Source organism: Rattus norvegicus, chromosome 8 (assembly GCF_036323735.1).
Source record: "Rattus norvegicus strain BN/NHsdMcwi chromosome 8, GRCr8, whole genome shotgun sequence".
Classification (NCBI taxonomy): domain Eukaryota; kingdom Metazoa; phylum Chordata; class Mammalia; order Rodentia; family Muridae; genus Rattus; species Rattus norvegicus.
Window position 1 is genome coordinate 118,243,573 of NC_086026.1, and position 17,180 is coordinate 118,260,752.

Sequence of the window (17,180 nt, forward strand, 5' to 3'; positions counted from 1 at the left end):
CGCCCACCTTAATGTAGGTGAAAGGTCGGTGTAGCCGCTTGGACAGCGGAGCAAGATCAAGACTGCCAGGAGCTGCAAGTAGACTGACAGAAGACTGACCATGGCAGAGGAGCCGAAACCCATCAGTCCGCTTAAGAACCTCCTTGCCGGCGGCTTTGGCGGCGTGTGCCTGGTGTTTGTGGGGCACCCCTTGGACACGGTCAAGGTGCGCAAAGTGTGGATTGGGGAGCTTGTGAAGGAAGGCCCGGGGGTGGGGGAGACGTGGAAAGTAGGGACCGCTGCGAGGTGCTGCCTCTGGACAGAAGTGGAGCCGGGCCGGTGGATGCTTCCGTGGGAAGTTTACGGAGGGTTGGTATGTAATTTACTAGTACAGTACGCGCTGCTTCACCTAACCGGGCCAAAGGATCTGCATTCAACTTTCTAGCACCTCAAAAAACAATTTTTTCCCCCTCGAGAATCAGTACAAACTGGGCAGAGGCTATACCTCGCTCTCTAAGAGCCCGATAGCTCCAATTTCAAGGTCTTTGTACGACAGTCTTTTCTGACCCCACAGCACTTCTTTGGTGAGAAAGAAAAGGCTGCTCTCTGTGCCCAGTTAACCCTAATATTGTTATAAAGATTTAAACAGGTTATCTGTAGTCACAGCCTCCCCAACAAAGGACAAAGGTGGCAGAGATGTCCTTTGACACAGTCTCATGAAGCCCGTGTGCCTCATAGCCTTTCTCTTGGGCACTTTTCGTTGCCTGGAGATGCACCTGACCATTTTCAGCCAGTCACTCACTGCAGGCTAAGCTGCGTAGTCACACACACACACACACACACACACACACACACACACACACACCGCCGTAGGAAGCAGTGACCAGCCAGGCTCAGGTGTGGAAATTGAGGTCACACAGGAAACTCATTAGAACTTGTTCCTGGACCTTTCTCTCCTCAGCCTTCCATTCAGTCTATATTCAATGACTTAGGTCACATATGAGCTCATATAAACTCATAGCTTATAGTTTTTTCCTTCTTTTTCCTGGACATAGACCTCAAGGAAAATGATAGGTCACAGCCAGGATGAGCCTGTGGGAACAAGACAGCGCTCTACCACTGAGCTAAATCCCCAACCAAGACATGAGTCTTTTGTGCATGTGGATGGCTTGTTGCTGGGGCATGGGACCCAGAGAAATTGTGAATCTCATAAGGGTGGTAACCTCAGTTGGGGCTCAATAGGATGTCGGATCCAGTTTCCTCCGAAAGAGATAGTATCCAAGGTTCTTCCTCTGGCAGGCTTGACAGATGATGGCCTCTGTTCAAAGTGAAGCTCACCAAAGACAGCTCATTCTGGGGAGATTCTGTAGTATTATGCGATGAGAAATCAGATCCTAGCAGCAGCAGCAGCTTAAGTGCTTTTAGGGCAGTAGCTGGTTCAAGTAGCTCTGTCTAGCAAGGGAAAGCTTGTCTGGCCTTTAGTTCTAACCTTGTTTCTCAGAGGCAGAAATCTTGTCCTGCACATCTGAGACTTTTAAAAAACAACGTCCCGACTCCTTATCTAAGTGTTACTCCTATTTGTATCCTCCTGTTCTTGATGTCACTCCCAGCAAGGGCCTGGTGACCTCTGTACTGAATTAGAAATGACTGAAAATGTTCACTGGCATGTTGACCCCAGAAGACTTAACCTTGTAGTGTAAACCAAACCCACAGCTGACTGCTGTCCTTTTGACCTCGGAAAGCTAGGTGGTCGCCAACTAAAAGCTGACACTTTTGTGATTTGGGTTTTTTGTTTTTAAAGATGTATTTATTTATTATATGCAAGTACACTGTAGCTGTCTTTAGACACACCAGAGGAGGGCATCAGATTGGGGTTTGTTTTTGTTTTTGTGGGTTTTTTTTTCTTTCAAGACAGTTTCATGTATCCTATGCTGGGCTAAAACTCATTATGTAGCAGAAGACCTTGAACTTCTGACCTTCTGCCTCCCGTGTACTTGAAGGTTCTTTCAAAGTTTCAAAGAAACTAAGCCTTGGCCCATATGCCCTGTTCAGTAAGAATTGCCACACTTCAGAACTGGGGTGTGGGAAAATTTTATGGACAGTAGTGTTGGAGCAGGCATTGAAAAGCCAGGCTGATATTTGCTGGGTGTAGCAGTTCATGCCTTAATTCCAGTACTTGGGAGACAGAGGCAGGCAGATCTCTGTGAGTTCAAGGCCAGCCTGGTTGACAAAGGACAGCCAGGGTAATACACAGAGAAGTGCTGCCTCCAAAAACAAAAACAAGCAAATAAAAAAAATTAAAATTAAAAAATAAAGAAAATATTAAAAAATGACTGATTTCTGACTGGAAGACTAGGGAGAGCTGTATAATCCAGTGGCATGGGGAGGTGCCTTAGGTCTGAGAACACTGGAGACTTGCAGTTTTTAAGAAACGAAGATTGGAAAAAAAAAAAAAGAAACGAAGATTGATTTCTTACGTTCTGGAGGCTGGGAGTGCCAAGATGGACTGGTCTACCCTCTGCCTGGCTGTTTTTGCTATGTCACCCTACGGTGGAAGACAGAAGGGCAAGAGAGTAGGAGGTCAGACTCGAGTCCTAAGTCTTTGGCTGGCATCAATCCATTCATGAACAGACCCAGCTATCAGGTCTTACCTGACAACACTGTTACTGCATTTTGTGGTTAACTTTCAACGTATCGTTTGGGGTAAGAGTAAAGGCAAGCCAGGCATGAGGTTGGATTTGGGGACTGGGATATAATATCAGCTGAGGAGGGCTCTAGGCTCTCACTGGTTGGGATGGCTAAGGAGGTCATGACGAGGACAATTTAAAAAAGGGACAGGAAGGGGCTGGGGATTTAGCTCAGTGGTAGAGCGCTTACCTAGGAAGCGCAAGGCCCTGGGTTCGGTCCCCAGCTCCGAAAAAAAAAGAACCAAAAAAAAAAGGGACAGAAGGGACATTTTAAAAAAGGTCACTGGGGGGGTTGGGGATTTAGCTCAGTGGTAGAGCGCTTGCCTAGGAAGTGCAAGGCCCTGGGTTCAGTCCCCAGCTCCGGAAAAAGAAAAAAAAAAATTAAAAAAAGGTCACTGGGGTGAGGATGTAGCCACTGAGCCATCTCAACAAGGGGTGGTTTTTTTTGTTGTTGTTGTTTTGTTTTATTTTATTTTATTTATTTATTTATTTATTTTCCTTAGACAGGGTTTCTCTGTGTGTAGCCCCGGCTGTCTTGGGACTCTCATTATAAACCAGGCTGGCCTCAAACTCAGAGATCTGCCTGCCTCTGCCTCCTGAGTGCTAGGACTAAAGACCACCATGCCCAGCCAAACAGAGCTTTCCCTACCCCTTTAGTGGAACGTTATGCCTACCATGGAGGATCTGAAGGTGCGTACAAGGGATGAGAAATAGTGGCAGCCACTGGACAGTATGACAGTTGTATCCCATAAACCCTAAGGTTTGCATGTCAACTCTACTGCCTAGGGGTCAGCTTCCTCACTGGGACATGTTAGGTCCTAACACACACAACAAGAAAGATTTATACAGAAGTGGAGAAGAGGGCTGGAGAGATGGCTCAGTCGTTAAGAGCACTGGCTACTCTTCCAGAGGTCCTGAGTTCAATTCCCAGCAACCACATGGTGGCTCACAACCACCTGTAATGGGATCCGATGCATCTCTTCTGGTGTGTCTGAAGGCAGCTACAGTGTATTCATGTACATGAAATAAACAAACAAACAAACAAGTAAATAAATCTTTTTGAAATAGATTTTCTTGTAGGCCAATCTTGCCTTGGACTCATTAGATAGCCAAAGATGACTTTGAACTTCTGATTGTCCTGTCTTCATGTCCTATGTGTTTAAAATTTGATATCCAATGAAATATTTGCCAGTAAAAAAGAATGAAATTCTTGGGGTTGGGGATTTAGCTCAGTGGTAGAGCGCTTGCCTAGCAAGCGCAAGGCCCTGGGTTCGGTCCCCAGCTCCGAAAAAAAGAACCCAAAAAAAAAAAAAAAACCAAAAAACAAAAAAAACATACTTTTTTTTATACCCCCTTGCCCTCACTGCAGCCTTGGGAGTGGTGGCTGGAGGGGCTGTTGAGTCTGAGGGAGAGCTGGGCAAGGAGGAACTGGGAAGCCCTCCTGAAAGACAGAAGTCCTAATGGGCCTAAAACATCCTTTTTTTTTTTTAAAGAAATTATTTATTTATTTTAGGTATAGGATACATTGTAGCTGTCTTCACACACACCAGAAGAGGACATTGAATCCCATTACAGATGGTTGTGAGCCACCATGTGGTTGCTGGGAATTGAACTCAGGACCTCTGGAAGAACAGTCAGTGCTCTTAACCGCTGAGCCATCTCTCCAGCCCCTAAAACATCCTTTTAAAGACTGAGATGGGCACACAAGGCAGAGGTGGCGTAGGCCTTCAGTCCCAGCACTCGGGAGGTAGAGGCAGAGGGATTTCTGTGAGTCTGAGACCAGGCTGATCTACAGAAACAGTGTTTCGGAAAAACAAACAAACAAACAAACCAACAACAAACACATAAACACATACACAAATAAAAGGGAAAAAGGAGATGCTGGAGAGCAGCCTCAGCTTAAGAGCACTTACGACTTACTGCTCTTGCAGAGGACATGGGTTTAATTCCCAGTACTCACGTAGCATTTTACAACCGTTTGTAAGTCCAGCTCCAAAGGTTCTGCCAGACTCTATGGTGCTGCATGCATGTGGTGTATATACGAACGGTCAGACAAAACTGTCATGTACACAAAATAAAAAAAATATTTTTTTAAAGAATGAGTACTGTGTGCTGGAGAGAGAGATGGCTCAGTGGTTAAGAGCACTGACTGCTCTTCCAGAGCTCCTGAGTTCAATTCCCAGCAACCACATGGTGGCTCACAACCATCTGTAGTGGGATCCAATGCCCTTTTCTGGTGTGTCTGAAAACAGCGACAGTGTACTGATATGTAATAAATAAATAAATAAATAAAACTTAAAAAAAAAAAAAGAATGAGCACTGCTACACAGGGAAACCCCATCTCAAAACCCAAAAGTAAATAACTAAATTGAATGAGCTCGAATGGGGTGAAAGTGAAGTCTGAATCAATCGGAAGAAAATGCCGAAGACATCTACGTGGCGCACATTTCCCGGTTTATATGATTGTGAAGGGCTGAGGATACAGCTTGGTGGGAAAAGTGCTTGCTTATACAGGGCTCTAGGTTCGGTCTCCAGCCCTGGATGTGTGGAGGGGGAGCAGGAAGGGAGGGAGAGAGGAGTTGGATCATCGACGGTAATTCTAGAAGGTGATCGTTTTAGTTTCTGGTTTCAGGTCCGACTGCAGACACAACCACCAAGTTTGCCTGGGCAGCCACCTATGTACTCTGGGACCATCGACTGTTTCCGGAAGACTCTTTTTAGAGAGGTATGCTTCTGGTGCTGGGCATCCCTTACTCAGAGGGCTGCATCCGGGGGTTGGCGAGGAAGAAGGCTGTGCGATTCTGCTGGCCACAGCTGAAGCTCCCTAGCCGTGTCCTCCTCCTTCACTGTGGAGCCTGGTAATCCCAGCTACTGGGCATACAGATGAACAGAACCTGTACAGTGCTTCGCCCTTCCGGGAGATGGAGGTACTAGCAAGGCGTTAACTGAAGCTGTGAATTGAATGAAAATTCACTTCTTGCCATACGGTAGCACTTCCCAGTAATCCTAGCACTTGAAAAGCTCAGATAGGAGGATCTTAGGTCCAGGTCAACTGGGCTATGTGGAGAGCTCCTGTATCAAAAAGACACTGAAGCTGGAGAAGTGGCCTGGCAGGTGAGAGCACTTACCATCCATGCAGAGGACCCAGGTTTGGTACCCAGCACCCAACCATTCATAACTCCAGTTCCAGGGGATCCTAACCCTCTTCTAACCTCTGAGGACACTAGCGTGTGTGTGTGTGTGTGTGTGTGTGTGTGTGTGTGTGTGTGTGTGTGTGTGTGTGTGTGTGTGTGTGAAACACCCATAACATAGATAATCTGAAAAAAGTGATCAAAAATCCAACCAAAAGGAAATGTGTGAGGTTTGGAGAAGAAAGAAGGCCAGCAACAGAGTCTCTGTATTCCTAGTCAGGGACATTTAATTTTGTTAGAGTTATCTAACTATATAATTTTTAATAGAATTATTTTTTAAAAATTATGCATATGAATGTCCACGTGTGTTCCTGATTCCTGTGGAGGTCAGAAAATGGAGCCAGATCCTATGGAAATGGAGTTATGGATGGTTGTGAACCACCACGTGGGCGTCAGGAGTTGAACCCAGTTCCTTAGCAAAAGCAGCACGTGCTCTAAACCCCGAACCATCTCTCTAGTCCCTTTCTGCTTGGTTTGGTGTTTTGAGTTGGTGTCTCATACTGCACCCATGCTGTACTTGGGCTCCCACTAATCCTACCTGGCTCTCCCAAGGTCAGGGATTACGATTGCGCTAGAATACAGCCTGCCTATGATTACCTGTCAACCACACTATTGAGCATGCAGAAACTGGAGGTCGAATGTCACCAGGAAGTACGGAGGTGCTGGGAGGGGATGGCTCATCCTTGCTGTGGACGTTCCCAGGCTCCCGCCGGACTCAGTGTAGGAGGAAGGCCTTGAGGCAGAGCCTGCTCAGCTCTCTCTCACCCAAGGTGGCTCTGCCTTTCTTCTTTCTTATATCTGGAGCCAGGATGGAGTCTGATCAGGGTCTCATGGGGTAAGCTCCAAACTGTAGTTCTATCCAGAGAGTTCTCTGCAAGAGAACCGAGTCTGCAGTCTCTTGATCAACACATTTTTGAGCTGTATCTTGGGTGTGAGGGGAAGGGCTTATGTAAATCCAGTGCCTAAGTCAGGCCCGAGGAACACGCTTATAGATTCGTATTTACATGTTTATAGATTTCCTGGGAGGGTGAGACAGGAGGATCACCACAGCTGAGTTGGAACCAGTTTAGGAAATATACTGGGAAAACAAAGACCAGGAAGAAAACAATGTAGCCCTAAGTCTGCAGAATTCAGCAGGCTTCCTTAGTCTGCATTCGCACACCTCCCTGATTTTCCACACTTAGCTCTGCTTTCTGGAGCTGCCAGGAGTTGTACTTCCTGAAGCTGGCAGGTCACTGAAGGAAGACTAGATGAGTTGTCAGGGTCACACGTGGCCCCTGAGGAACTGGGCATCCTCCCCATCCCAGTGTAGAACTGCGGGAGAGGCTCTGATGGGACCTTGCCACACTGTGCTCTGCCCCTCTCAACCAGATCTCTGTCCTGTCCCTGTTCATTGCCTCTGCACTTTGCCCGTGGTGAGTGCCCGCAGCCTACGGCACTGCCAGGCTTCTGTGGGATCCAGGAAGAATCTTTTTTATCCCCACCCCCCACCTCAGTTTTTTTTTGGCCTTTCCAGTCAGGGTTTCTCTGTGTAGCTCTGCCTGTCCTGGATCTCATTCTATAGACCTCACTGTCCTCAAACTCAGAAATCTACCAGCCTCTACCTCCTGAGTGCTCGGATTAAAGGGATGCATCACCACCCGAGACTCCCAGGAGGAGCACTAAAAGGTACATGTGTGGGCCTTTGGCTCCTGAAAGATTCGGGTGTTGGAGGGTCTGCATTGAGAACAGTTCTTCAACCTGGAGCTGGGGTGCCTTCCCACTGTGCAGCTGCCCTGTGTCAGGAGCAGTCTTACCCCATATTTTTGCTATTTGTTTTAAAAATTATTTTTCTTATTAAAGTTATACTGGCAAATAGCCCGCAAACATTCCCTTCCTGCTGCAGAGAGGAGGGCTCTCACCTCCTTCAGTTGTTTGCCCTGCTGCTGCCTGAGTGGCGCATTTGCAACTGTCCTTTACATGTTTATGCATCTGAACACACATCTCAGCTGCTCCAGGTGCCTCGTTGTGGTAGATTGTTTAACTCTTATTATTTTTTTTTTAAGATTTATTTATTTATTATATATAAGTACACTGTAGCTATCTTCAGATACACCAGAAGAGGGCATCGGATCTCTTTACAGATGGTTGTGAGCCACCATGTGGTTGCTGGGAATTGAACTCATGACCTCTGGAAGAGCAGTCGGGTGTTCTTAACCGCTGAGCCATCTCTCTGATTGTTTAACTCTTACAGTTCCTCTTCTTGCTTCCTTGCCCTGCGTAGCCATGTAATTTTTTTTTTTTTTTTCGGAGCTGAGGACCGAACCCAGGGCCAAGCGCTCTACCACTGAGCTAAATCCCCAACCCCAGCCATGTAATTTTTAATCACATTTTGTGACTTAATCCATTTCACCTCTATTTCATTTGCAGGGACGAGGGGTTGATCCAGGTCTTGTACATGCTGAGTACTCTGAGCTACACTTCAATCCCTCAGTTTATTTTTGTGATCACGACTGTATGTCTTGCCCCATTCCCCTTTTTGAGAGATCTAATCTTATTTTGAAGGCCAGATGACCTCAAACTTTGAGTCTTCTTGCCTCTGCTCCTGAGAGCCGCTAACACAGGCCTGTGCTTCTATGCCCAGCTCTTGCCTTTCCTTTTTAAGATGTGTTTATGTGCAGGAGTATTTTACCTGCATGTACCTGTATGCACATGTTTGCCTCGTGCCAACAGAGATCAGAAAAAACTCTTTTTTTTCCCCCGGAGCTGAGGATCGAACCCAGGGCCTTGTGCTTGCTAGGCAAGTGCTCTACCACTGAGCTAAATCCCCAACCTCCAGAAAAAACTCTTAACCGATGCTACCTAGTTCCAGGCCTGACCTACTCTACTCCTAAGTCCTTTAAAATTATTTTTTGCTGGCCAGGTGTAGTAGTAAGGGACTTTAATCTCTGCAGAGGCAGAATCTCTTTGAATTCAAAGCCATCCTGGTCTACATAAGAAGTTCCAGGGGGCTGGGGATTTAGTTCAGTGGTAGAGCGCTTACCTAGGAAGCGCAAGGCCCTGGGTTCGGTCCCCAGCTCTGAAAAAAAGAACCAAAAAAAAAAAAAAAAAAAAAAAAAAAAGAAGTTCCAGACCAGCCAGGGATACAGAGTGAGACCCTGTCTCCAAAAAAAAAAAAAAAAAAAACCAACAACAACAAAAAAGGCTTTTTTTTTTTTTTCCGGAACTGAGGACCAAACCCAGGGCCTTGCCCTTGCTACCACTGAGCTAAATCCCCAACCCCACAAAAGGCATTTTAAGACAAGATTTCACTAAATGGCCCAGGCTGGTCTTAAATTTACATTGTATCCTAGGCTGATCTTAAATTTACATTGTATCCCATGCACATCTGTAATCCCAGCACTCAGGAGGCAAAGGCAGGTAGATTCCAGTCCAGCATGCTCTACATAGCAAGCTCTGGAGAGACCCTATCTCAGAGAAGAAAAAGAAAGAAATATGCCTGAGGACAGGTACTTAAGGTTGATTTCTGACCTATGCGTGCACATATGTGCACTGGCACACAGGTGTGTACCTAAACATGCACACACACACACACACACACACACACACACACACACACACAAATAAATGGGGCAGGGAGAATAAATCTCTCTATGCTTAGAAAGGTAGAGAAGGAAGCTAGAGGTTAGAGCCTGTAAGGCTCCCCTTTGTTAGTGGTACAGCTCAGAGGCCGGGGTGCAGCTGGGGTTCTGCTCAGAGGTGAGCTTTTGTTTGGCCCTTGGTTTGATCCCCAGCTGAGATTGGTTTGTCCCACTGAGACAGCAGTGATACTCAAGTCAGACTCTGTCTCTGTGGTCCCTTGCAGGGCATCACAGGGCTGTATCGGGGCATGGCTGCACCCATCATTGGAGTCACCCCTATGTTTGCCGTGTGCTTCTTTGGGTTTGGTTTGGGGAAGAGACTACAGCAGAAATCTCCAGAGGATGAACTTACGTAAGTATTCTCGGGCTGCTCTTCTTGGTGCTGTGATATGTGGGAAGGGAAAAATCTTGACCCTGAGGCTGTCCCTGGGCCCCTCAAGGGAGTAGCTGAGTTTCCTGTGTTCTGTGAAATGAAAGGGTAAAAGAAGAAAAGAGCCCCCCCCCCTTTTCCAGGTTGTCATTTATTTCTTATGTGTTGTAAATCCCCTCTGTATACTGCCCACTGCACACATTGGGGACAAATTCTTCAAGGGTTCTTACTGCCACATCAAGGATAAAAGTGCATTTGTTTGATGTTAACGGGTTAAGAGAAGGTTCCAGGGGCTGGAGAGACGGCTCAGTGGGTAAAGGCACTTGTTGCAACCTACATGGTGGCTCACAACCGTCTGTAACTCCAGTTCCAGCAGATCAGACGTCGTCTGACTTTCTCAGGCACCAGGCACATTCTGGTGTATGTACTTACTGGCTGCCGAAACACTCATGTACATAAACTTTAAGAAGGGCTCCCTTGTAACCAAAGATGACCTTGAGCTTCTGATTCTCTTGCCTCTACCTATTATGCCCTAGGATGACAATTGTGTGCCACCACCCCTGGTGTTATGCCGGGCAGGGGGTTTGAGCCCAGGATCTTGAACATACAGTCTCCCAAATGAGATATATCCCCAGCCTTTGTTGTATCTTCTTTACATTTTTTTAAAAAAATTATTTTGTTATTTTATGTGTATGGTATTTTGCCTGCCTAGCTGTGCACCACGTGGGTGCAGTACCCAAGAAGGCCAGAAGAGGGTGTCAGATCTCCTAGTATTGACGGTTCAGACTGAAGAGCTGCCTGGTAGCTCCTTGGAATTGAACCTGAGTCCTTTGGAAGAGCAGCCCCAATGTTCTTAACTACTGAGCATATCAGACCCCTTGTATATTCTTTCAGTAAATTTTTAGAGTTAGTTTGCGTATAAAGAGACAACTGAGTCAGAATTATATCTCAACATTTTAAAAAAATAGTTAATGTGTAAACTTCTCAGGACACAGGAGAATGTTGAGTGAAACTCTTGATTTGACAAGGTGTCCTCAGTCTTGAGCCATATAGGTTAACAGCTCCTGAAAAGGCACAAGAGTCACCAGGGCTCGAAAGGCTGGCATCTCAGAGCTCAAGGGAGGAAATTAGGTATCACATGCTTGTACTCTCACCACACCAGCTCATCATCACAGGCTCCAAGAGAGTCTAAGCTACAGATAAAGGTGTTTGTAACGGGAAGTTCCGTTTCTGGAGTCATGGTATTCTGAGTGTGTCTAGATACATTCAAGGCCTCCAGGTGGGAGCCGTTTGGTTTTGGTTTTCGCTTTGGTTTAAGTGGTTGGATTGTTGGCAGACCAAGGACCTAGGGATACATATCGTCTCTGAACACCTGCTCCTGCAATGTGACAGCTCACAGTTGTACCACACTTAGGGGCTGTATTCCCACATAGTAACATCAGCACAAGAGAAACAGCCTTTCTTTAGGAGCAGAGTGGGACACCTCAGGGCCCATCCTGTCCCATCATCCTGTCTGCCTTGCTACAGTTACCTCCCCACAGTGCCATTTAGCATGGAAAAGAGGTTTACAGGAGCTCTGGTATGGAAACACAGGAGACCCAGCCCTCACAAACACCTCCTTGAAATGGGCGTGGGAGTAGCCAAGTAGGCCAGGTACTCAGAGTGTCTGCATGGCACTATTTAGGGAACAGTCCCTAAGGTTGGGTATCCTGGGAAGAATGGAGGTTGATGGTGTTATGGGGCGGGGGGGCAATTTAGTTACTGAGATGACTCCTTTTGGGGACAGCAATGTAAATGGGGACCGTGACGCTGGATATATATGCAAACGCAAGCGAGTCTCCTATGCCATCTGGGCCAGGCCTACAGGCAGAGAGTGGGTGTTTGTTTTTGCAGAAAACTGTCAATTAAAAAGTGGTTACAGCTCTTTTAAATAGGCGCACACTTTAAACAAGTGACAGTTCTGAGGCTTGAAACTGGGACCTCACACATGCCAGTCCTGTGCACTGAGTTGCATATCCCACCTTTTATTTGTTTTACTTTTTTTTTTTTTTTTTGGTTCTTTTTTTCGGAGCTGGGGACCAAACCCAGGGCCTTGCGCTTCCTAGGCAAGCACTCTACCACTGAGCTAAATCCCCAACCCCTTGTTTTACTTTTTTGAGACAGAGTCTCACCATACAGGCTTGACTGGCCTGGACCTGGCTATGTAAACCAGGATAGCCCCAGACTCAGAGTTGCGCCAATCTCTGCTTCCTGTGTGCTGGAATTAAAGCGTGCACCAACCCTAGTCCTCTTTTATTATGTGTTTGTTTATCTATTTTTTTTGGGGGGGGTTGTTTTTTGGTTTTTTGGTTTGTTTGTTTGTTGGCTTTTCAAGACGGGGTTTCTCTGTGTAGCCTTGGCTGTCCTGGAACTCTTGTAAACCAGGCTGGCCTTGAACTCATAGAGATTTGCCTGCCTTGGACAGACTGGGACCAAAGGCGTGTGCCACCTCACCCTGCTTTTACTCCATTCCTGAGACAACCTCTCACTGTGTTGTGGGGCTAGCCTTCAATTTATTCTGTAGCTTAGACAAGCCTTGAACCTACAAGATCTTCTTGTCTCAGCTTCCCAAGGAGCTAGAGCACCACACAGTCCCAAAGATCTGTATATTGATACAAACTGGTGCAAGCTCTTTGAAGACAATTCACATCACATTAAACATACCCTGGGCGGGGCATGGCGGCAGTCCTAATGCTTGGCAAGTGGAGGGAGGAAGATCAGGAATTCAGAATCGTTGGGGATTTAGCTCAGTGGTAGAACGCTTGCCTAGGAAGCGCAAGGCCCTGGGTTCGGTCCCCAGCTCCGAAAAAAAAAAAAAAGAACAAAAAAAAAAAAGGAATTCAGAATCATCTTCAGTGAGATCAGGCAGCAGCAGCATGGGCTGTATAATATTCCTGTCTAAAGACAAAACAAGGGCCAGAGAGATGGCTCAGTGGTTAAGAGCACTGACTGCTCTTCCAGAGGTCCTGAGCTCAATTCCCAGCAACCACATGGTGGCTCACAACCATCTGTGATGAGATCTGATGCCCTCTTCTGGTGTGTCTGAGGACAGTAATGGTGTACTCACATAAAATAAATAAATCTTAAAAAAATAAAAAAAGGAAACAAAATCCAAAGACTTGATTGTTTGACTGTCAGCCTATGTGCTTGTTTGTTGTCTGAAGTAGATGAGTGAGCCTTGTGTGGGGTGAATACAGGAAAGAACTGGGCTGTCAAAACTGTTGCCACTCCTAATGGGAAGGAGCCCGGACGTCCACAGTTACTGAAGGTAGCAGGCTCCTGGGTGAAAACTGTCTCTCACTATAAATCTTTCCTCAAGAATGAGGAGACTTCAAGTGTACACCTACTGTGTGCATCTCACAGGTCTCCTGTACTTGACATTGAGACTCTTGCTCTGGAAAATTTGACATCAGAATCTGTAAATTCTTTTTTTTTTTTTTTCTTTTTTTTTCGGAGCTGGGGACCGAACCCAGGGCCTTGCGCTTGCTAGGCAAGCGCTCTACCACTGAGCTAAATCCCCAACCCCTAGAGTCTGTAAATTCTGATTTACTCGTGGCCGTGCTTCTCCCCCGACTACATATTAACTTTTCCTAACAAAACCTACCCTCGGGGGTTGGGGATTTAGCTCAGTGGTAGAGCGCTTGCCTAGAAAGCGCAAGGCCCTAGGTTCCGTCCTCAGCTCTGGAAAAAAAAAAGAAAAAACAAAAAAAAAAAACCTACCCTCTGCTGGGACTGACTCAGTCCTCGGTGGTAACTACAGATGGTTGCTTCTGGTCTTGTTCTCAATGCAGCTACCCGCAGCTGTTTACAGCTGGGATGTTATCTGGTGTGTTCACCACAGGAATCATGACCCCTGGAGAACGGATCAAATGCTTACTGCAGGTAAGGTTGGAGGTTGTGAGCAGGAAAGACACACACATCTCTCACGAAGATTAGTAGTTTTGTGGGGTTTGTTGTTTTGAGTCACAGTTTTGTTATATGTCACAGGTTAGCCTCAAACTCATGATCCTCCTGCCTCAGTCTCCCCATGGTTGGCTTACGGGCAAGTGCTGAGGTCATGGTCATGTTCTGCCTTGCCTGGATTTATATTTATGTTCTATGAAGTCTTTAGGCCAGTTGTGTGAAACATGTTTTCAGAAACATGGAAGAATCAAGAACTAGATACCAGTTGTTGTGGTGCCTTCCCAGTAGGCAAATGCTGATGATGAGGCAGGAGGGGCCACACAGCAACAGTCCCAGCACTCGGGAGGCTAAGGCGGGGGCTTGAATTCCAGGACAGCCAGAGCTACATAAAGAGACCCTGTCCTAAAACAAACAAACCAAAACATAAAACCCAAACACAAGAACAAAATTATAGAGTGGCATTTACTGCATATTGGGCAGTAAATGGAGACGTACAACATCTTGGGCAGGAGCAGCCTCCCTTCTACCTTCGATGAGAGCGGATATAGCTCAGGAGTAGGTTATCTGTGTAGCATGTGCAAGGTCCATGCTAAAGAGGGATACCAGTTGCCTTCAGTTTCTGAAGCACTGCTGACAGGGGCAGATGAGTTTGGATGGAGGCATCATGTGACATTTTATTCACCAACTCTACTGCCTTAGTTTTCATTTTGTTTGGGCTTTATTGGATTTTTGTTTGTTTTTGAGACAGTCTTACGTAGCCCGAGAGACATGTACTTACAAGCTACGTGTCCATATGCTTACTCTGTAGAGAATAGTAGCCTTGACTCCTAGTCCTCCCGTCTCTTCTTCTCAGAGGCTGGCATTACAGGCAGGCAACCATCATGCCTGGTTTGGAAAAAAAATGTTATTTTTAAAGATCATTTTAAAAAGTATTATGGGATGGGGCACATAGGCCACAGTGCATCGAGGACTTCAGGACAACGTTGTGGGTCAGTTCTGGGGTCAAGCCTAGGTCTCCAGGCTTACACAACACGTGCCCTTATCTGCGGAGTCATCTCGCTGTCCTTTATAGCCCTGGCTGGCCTGGAACACACTGTATAGACCAGGCTAGCCTCTAACTCAGAGAGTTCTGCTTGCTTTTGTCTCCAGAGTACTAGCATTAAAGGTGTGTGCCATGATTTTGGTTGTTTTGAAGGACAGTCTTTAAAACAAAACAAAATAAAGATAAAATATATTATTATTATATATCCCAGGTTGGCATGAAACTCACCACAAGTGAGCACCAAGCTGGCCTTGAAGCTTTAGTAATTCTTGTCTCTCTCTCTCTCTGTCTCTCTGTCTCTCTGTCTCTCTGTCTCTCTCTCTCTCTCTCTCTCTCTCTGATTATAGGCATGTACCACCCATGCAGCAGAAATATAAACCCTGGCTAGCCTCATACTTACTAAGTAGCTTGAGATGACCCCCGCCGGACTCCTTGCCTTCTTGCCTCTGACCTCCCAAGTGCAGGAGTACATTGTTGGTCTCCCACTCCTGGTCGTGTGTTTACCGACTGATTCCCATTGTTGTAGTTCCTGGGTCCTTTCCTCTTTGCTGCTGTTGAATAAGGTGGCCATTGAGCCTTTTATCAAGTTTACTTTTCCAGTTTGAAATTTTGTTTGGTTCTCCTCTGTGTATTCTAATTTCTCTGCCGAAACTACCCATTTCTTCACTGTGGCTATTTTCATGTTTTAAGCATATTCATAATTTTTCATTAAAGGATTTTTATCATGGCTATTTTAAGAAATCTTTGTCAAACAGGTCTAACATCTCTGGCATCTTGCTGGTGAGTGTGTGTGTGTGTGTGTCTGTGCATGTGTGCGTGTGCACGCGTGTGTGTTTGAGCAGGTATGTGCGTGTACATGTGGAGGCCAGGGGCCAGCCTCACTGTCCCTAAGGGCCCACCCACCTTTTCTTTTGAGACAGACTTTCTCATTAGCCTGAGGCTCTGTGACTAAGTGAGGCTAACTAGCTGGGGAGCGCCAAGCCCACGGGGTCTGTCAGTTCCAACACTGCTGTTTTTGACCTGGTGACCTTCCATCCCTCCCAGATTCAGGCTTCTTCAGGGAAAAACAAATACAGTGGTACCTTGGACTGTGCAAAGAAGCTGTATCAGGAGTTTGGGATCCGTGGCTTCTACAAAGGGACTGTGCTCACTCTCATGCGAGGTAAACTCCGAAGCTCTGTACTTTAGGTCACCTGGGGAGTCAGCTGTGAGCCTGCCAGTGAGAAGCTTTCCTGAATGTCTAGATCATGGTGTATGCCCTACAAACTTGTAGTGTATTTCCTGGTTATAGGCAGTCCCACCTAGTGTGGACACAGAGAAGGATGGAGAGAAAGTTCATCTTTCTTGAATGTCTTCGGAGGGGGAGACATGACCTGGGAAGGTAGAGGCTTCTAGGTAGAAATCATGGCTGAAGGGATGAGAAGGGAAAGACTTAGGAATAGTGGGAAACTCTTCATGGCCTGTGCGTGCAAGGCAGTGCTCTACCATTGCGCTACACTCCCAGACCTCCTCTTGGTTTGACAGGCAGAGACAGCCTCATCCTGAGATGGCACAGACAATTAGCTGTGGCCATGAATGGGTATTAGTGGTGACCACCTGCAGGAGACCTGAAAGATGAATTAATCAATTTTACATTCACCCAGTGCTTGGCTCTCAGCAGTATCTGATAGCTGGGACTGATTATTAAAAATAGGATGTAACTGGGTGGTGGTGCAGCCCCTTTAATCCCAGCACTTGGTAGGTAGAGGAGAAGGTCGAGGCAGGTGGAGCTCTGAGATTGAGGCCATCCTGGTTTTTTTTTGTTTGTTTGTTTGTTTGTTTGTTTTTTTGTTTTTTTTTTCTTTTTTTTCCGGAGCTGGGGACCGAACCCAGGGCCTTGCGCTCGCTAGGCAAGCGCTCTACCGCTGAGCTAAATCCCCAACCCCCGAGGCCATCCTGTTTTATAAAGTGAGTTTGAAGGCTACACAGAAAAACCCTGTCTCAAAAAACCAAAACCAACCAACCAACCAAACCAACAAATTAAAAAGGATGTGGGACTGGAGAGATGGCTCAGTGGTGTAGAGCCTGGCTACCTTTCTAGACTACTCAGGTTTAGTTCCCAGCACCCATGTCTCAGCTCATCAACCTCTGTGACTCCAGTTCTGGAGGATCTGATGCCTTCTCCTGGCCTGTATGGGCATTGCACATGTATGGTGCACGGACACATGCAGGTAAAATATTCAAATATGTTTTAAAAAAAAGCTAAAAAAATTTAAACCAGAAAGGATATAGCTGCTAGAACTTCTCAGGATCTTTCTAGGAAGAGCACACTTGGCGCACTGAAGATGTATACAGACGATAACATCATTC

At 46.3% G+C, this 17,180-nt stretch overlaps 2 protein-coding genes across 5 annotated transcripts in view; one reads left to right on the plus strand and one right to left on the minus strand.

The window, feature by feature from the left end:
• The window catches only part of LOC120094262 (uncharacterized), a 44,266-nt gene that overhangs the window by 13,776 nt on the left and 13,310 nt on the right, over positions 1 to 17,180 (minus strand). For 2 of the 4 annotated variants that reach the window (XR_010054484.1, XM_063266470.1), the window contains exons 2-3: positions 14,568 to 14,674; positions 10,789 to 10,911 (exon numbers count right to left, since the gene is read on the minus strand). The gene's annotated coding sequence lies outside the window, so the exon portion shown is untranslated. Of the gene's footprint in view, positions 1 to 10,788; positions 10,912 to 14,567; positions 14,675 to 15,231; positions 15,879 to 17,180 lie in introns of those variants that run through there. The other 2 variants (XR_010054485.1, XM_063266469.1) reach the window with 2 other exon arrangements.
• Positions 1 to 17,180, plus strand: part of Slc25a20 (solute carrier family 25 member 20) — a 21,455-nt gene continuing 4,275 nt past the window's right edge. Inside the window, exons 1-5 of the mRNA NM_053965.2 lie at positions 1 to 205; positions 5,299 to 5,391; positions 9,702 to 9,829; positions 13,678 to 13,768; positions 15,876 to 15,993. Coding sequence (NP_446417.2) covers positions 101 to 205; positions 5,299 to 5,391; positions 9,702 to 9,829; positions 13,678 to 13,768; positions 15,876 to 15,993 — 535 coding nt within the window. The 5' untranslated portion in view covers positions 1 to 100. The remainder of the gene's footprint in view (positions 206 to 5,298; positions 5,392 to 9,701; positions 9,830 to 13,677; positions 13,769 to 15,875; positions 15,994 to 17,180) is intronic.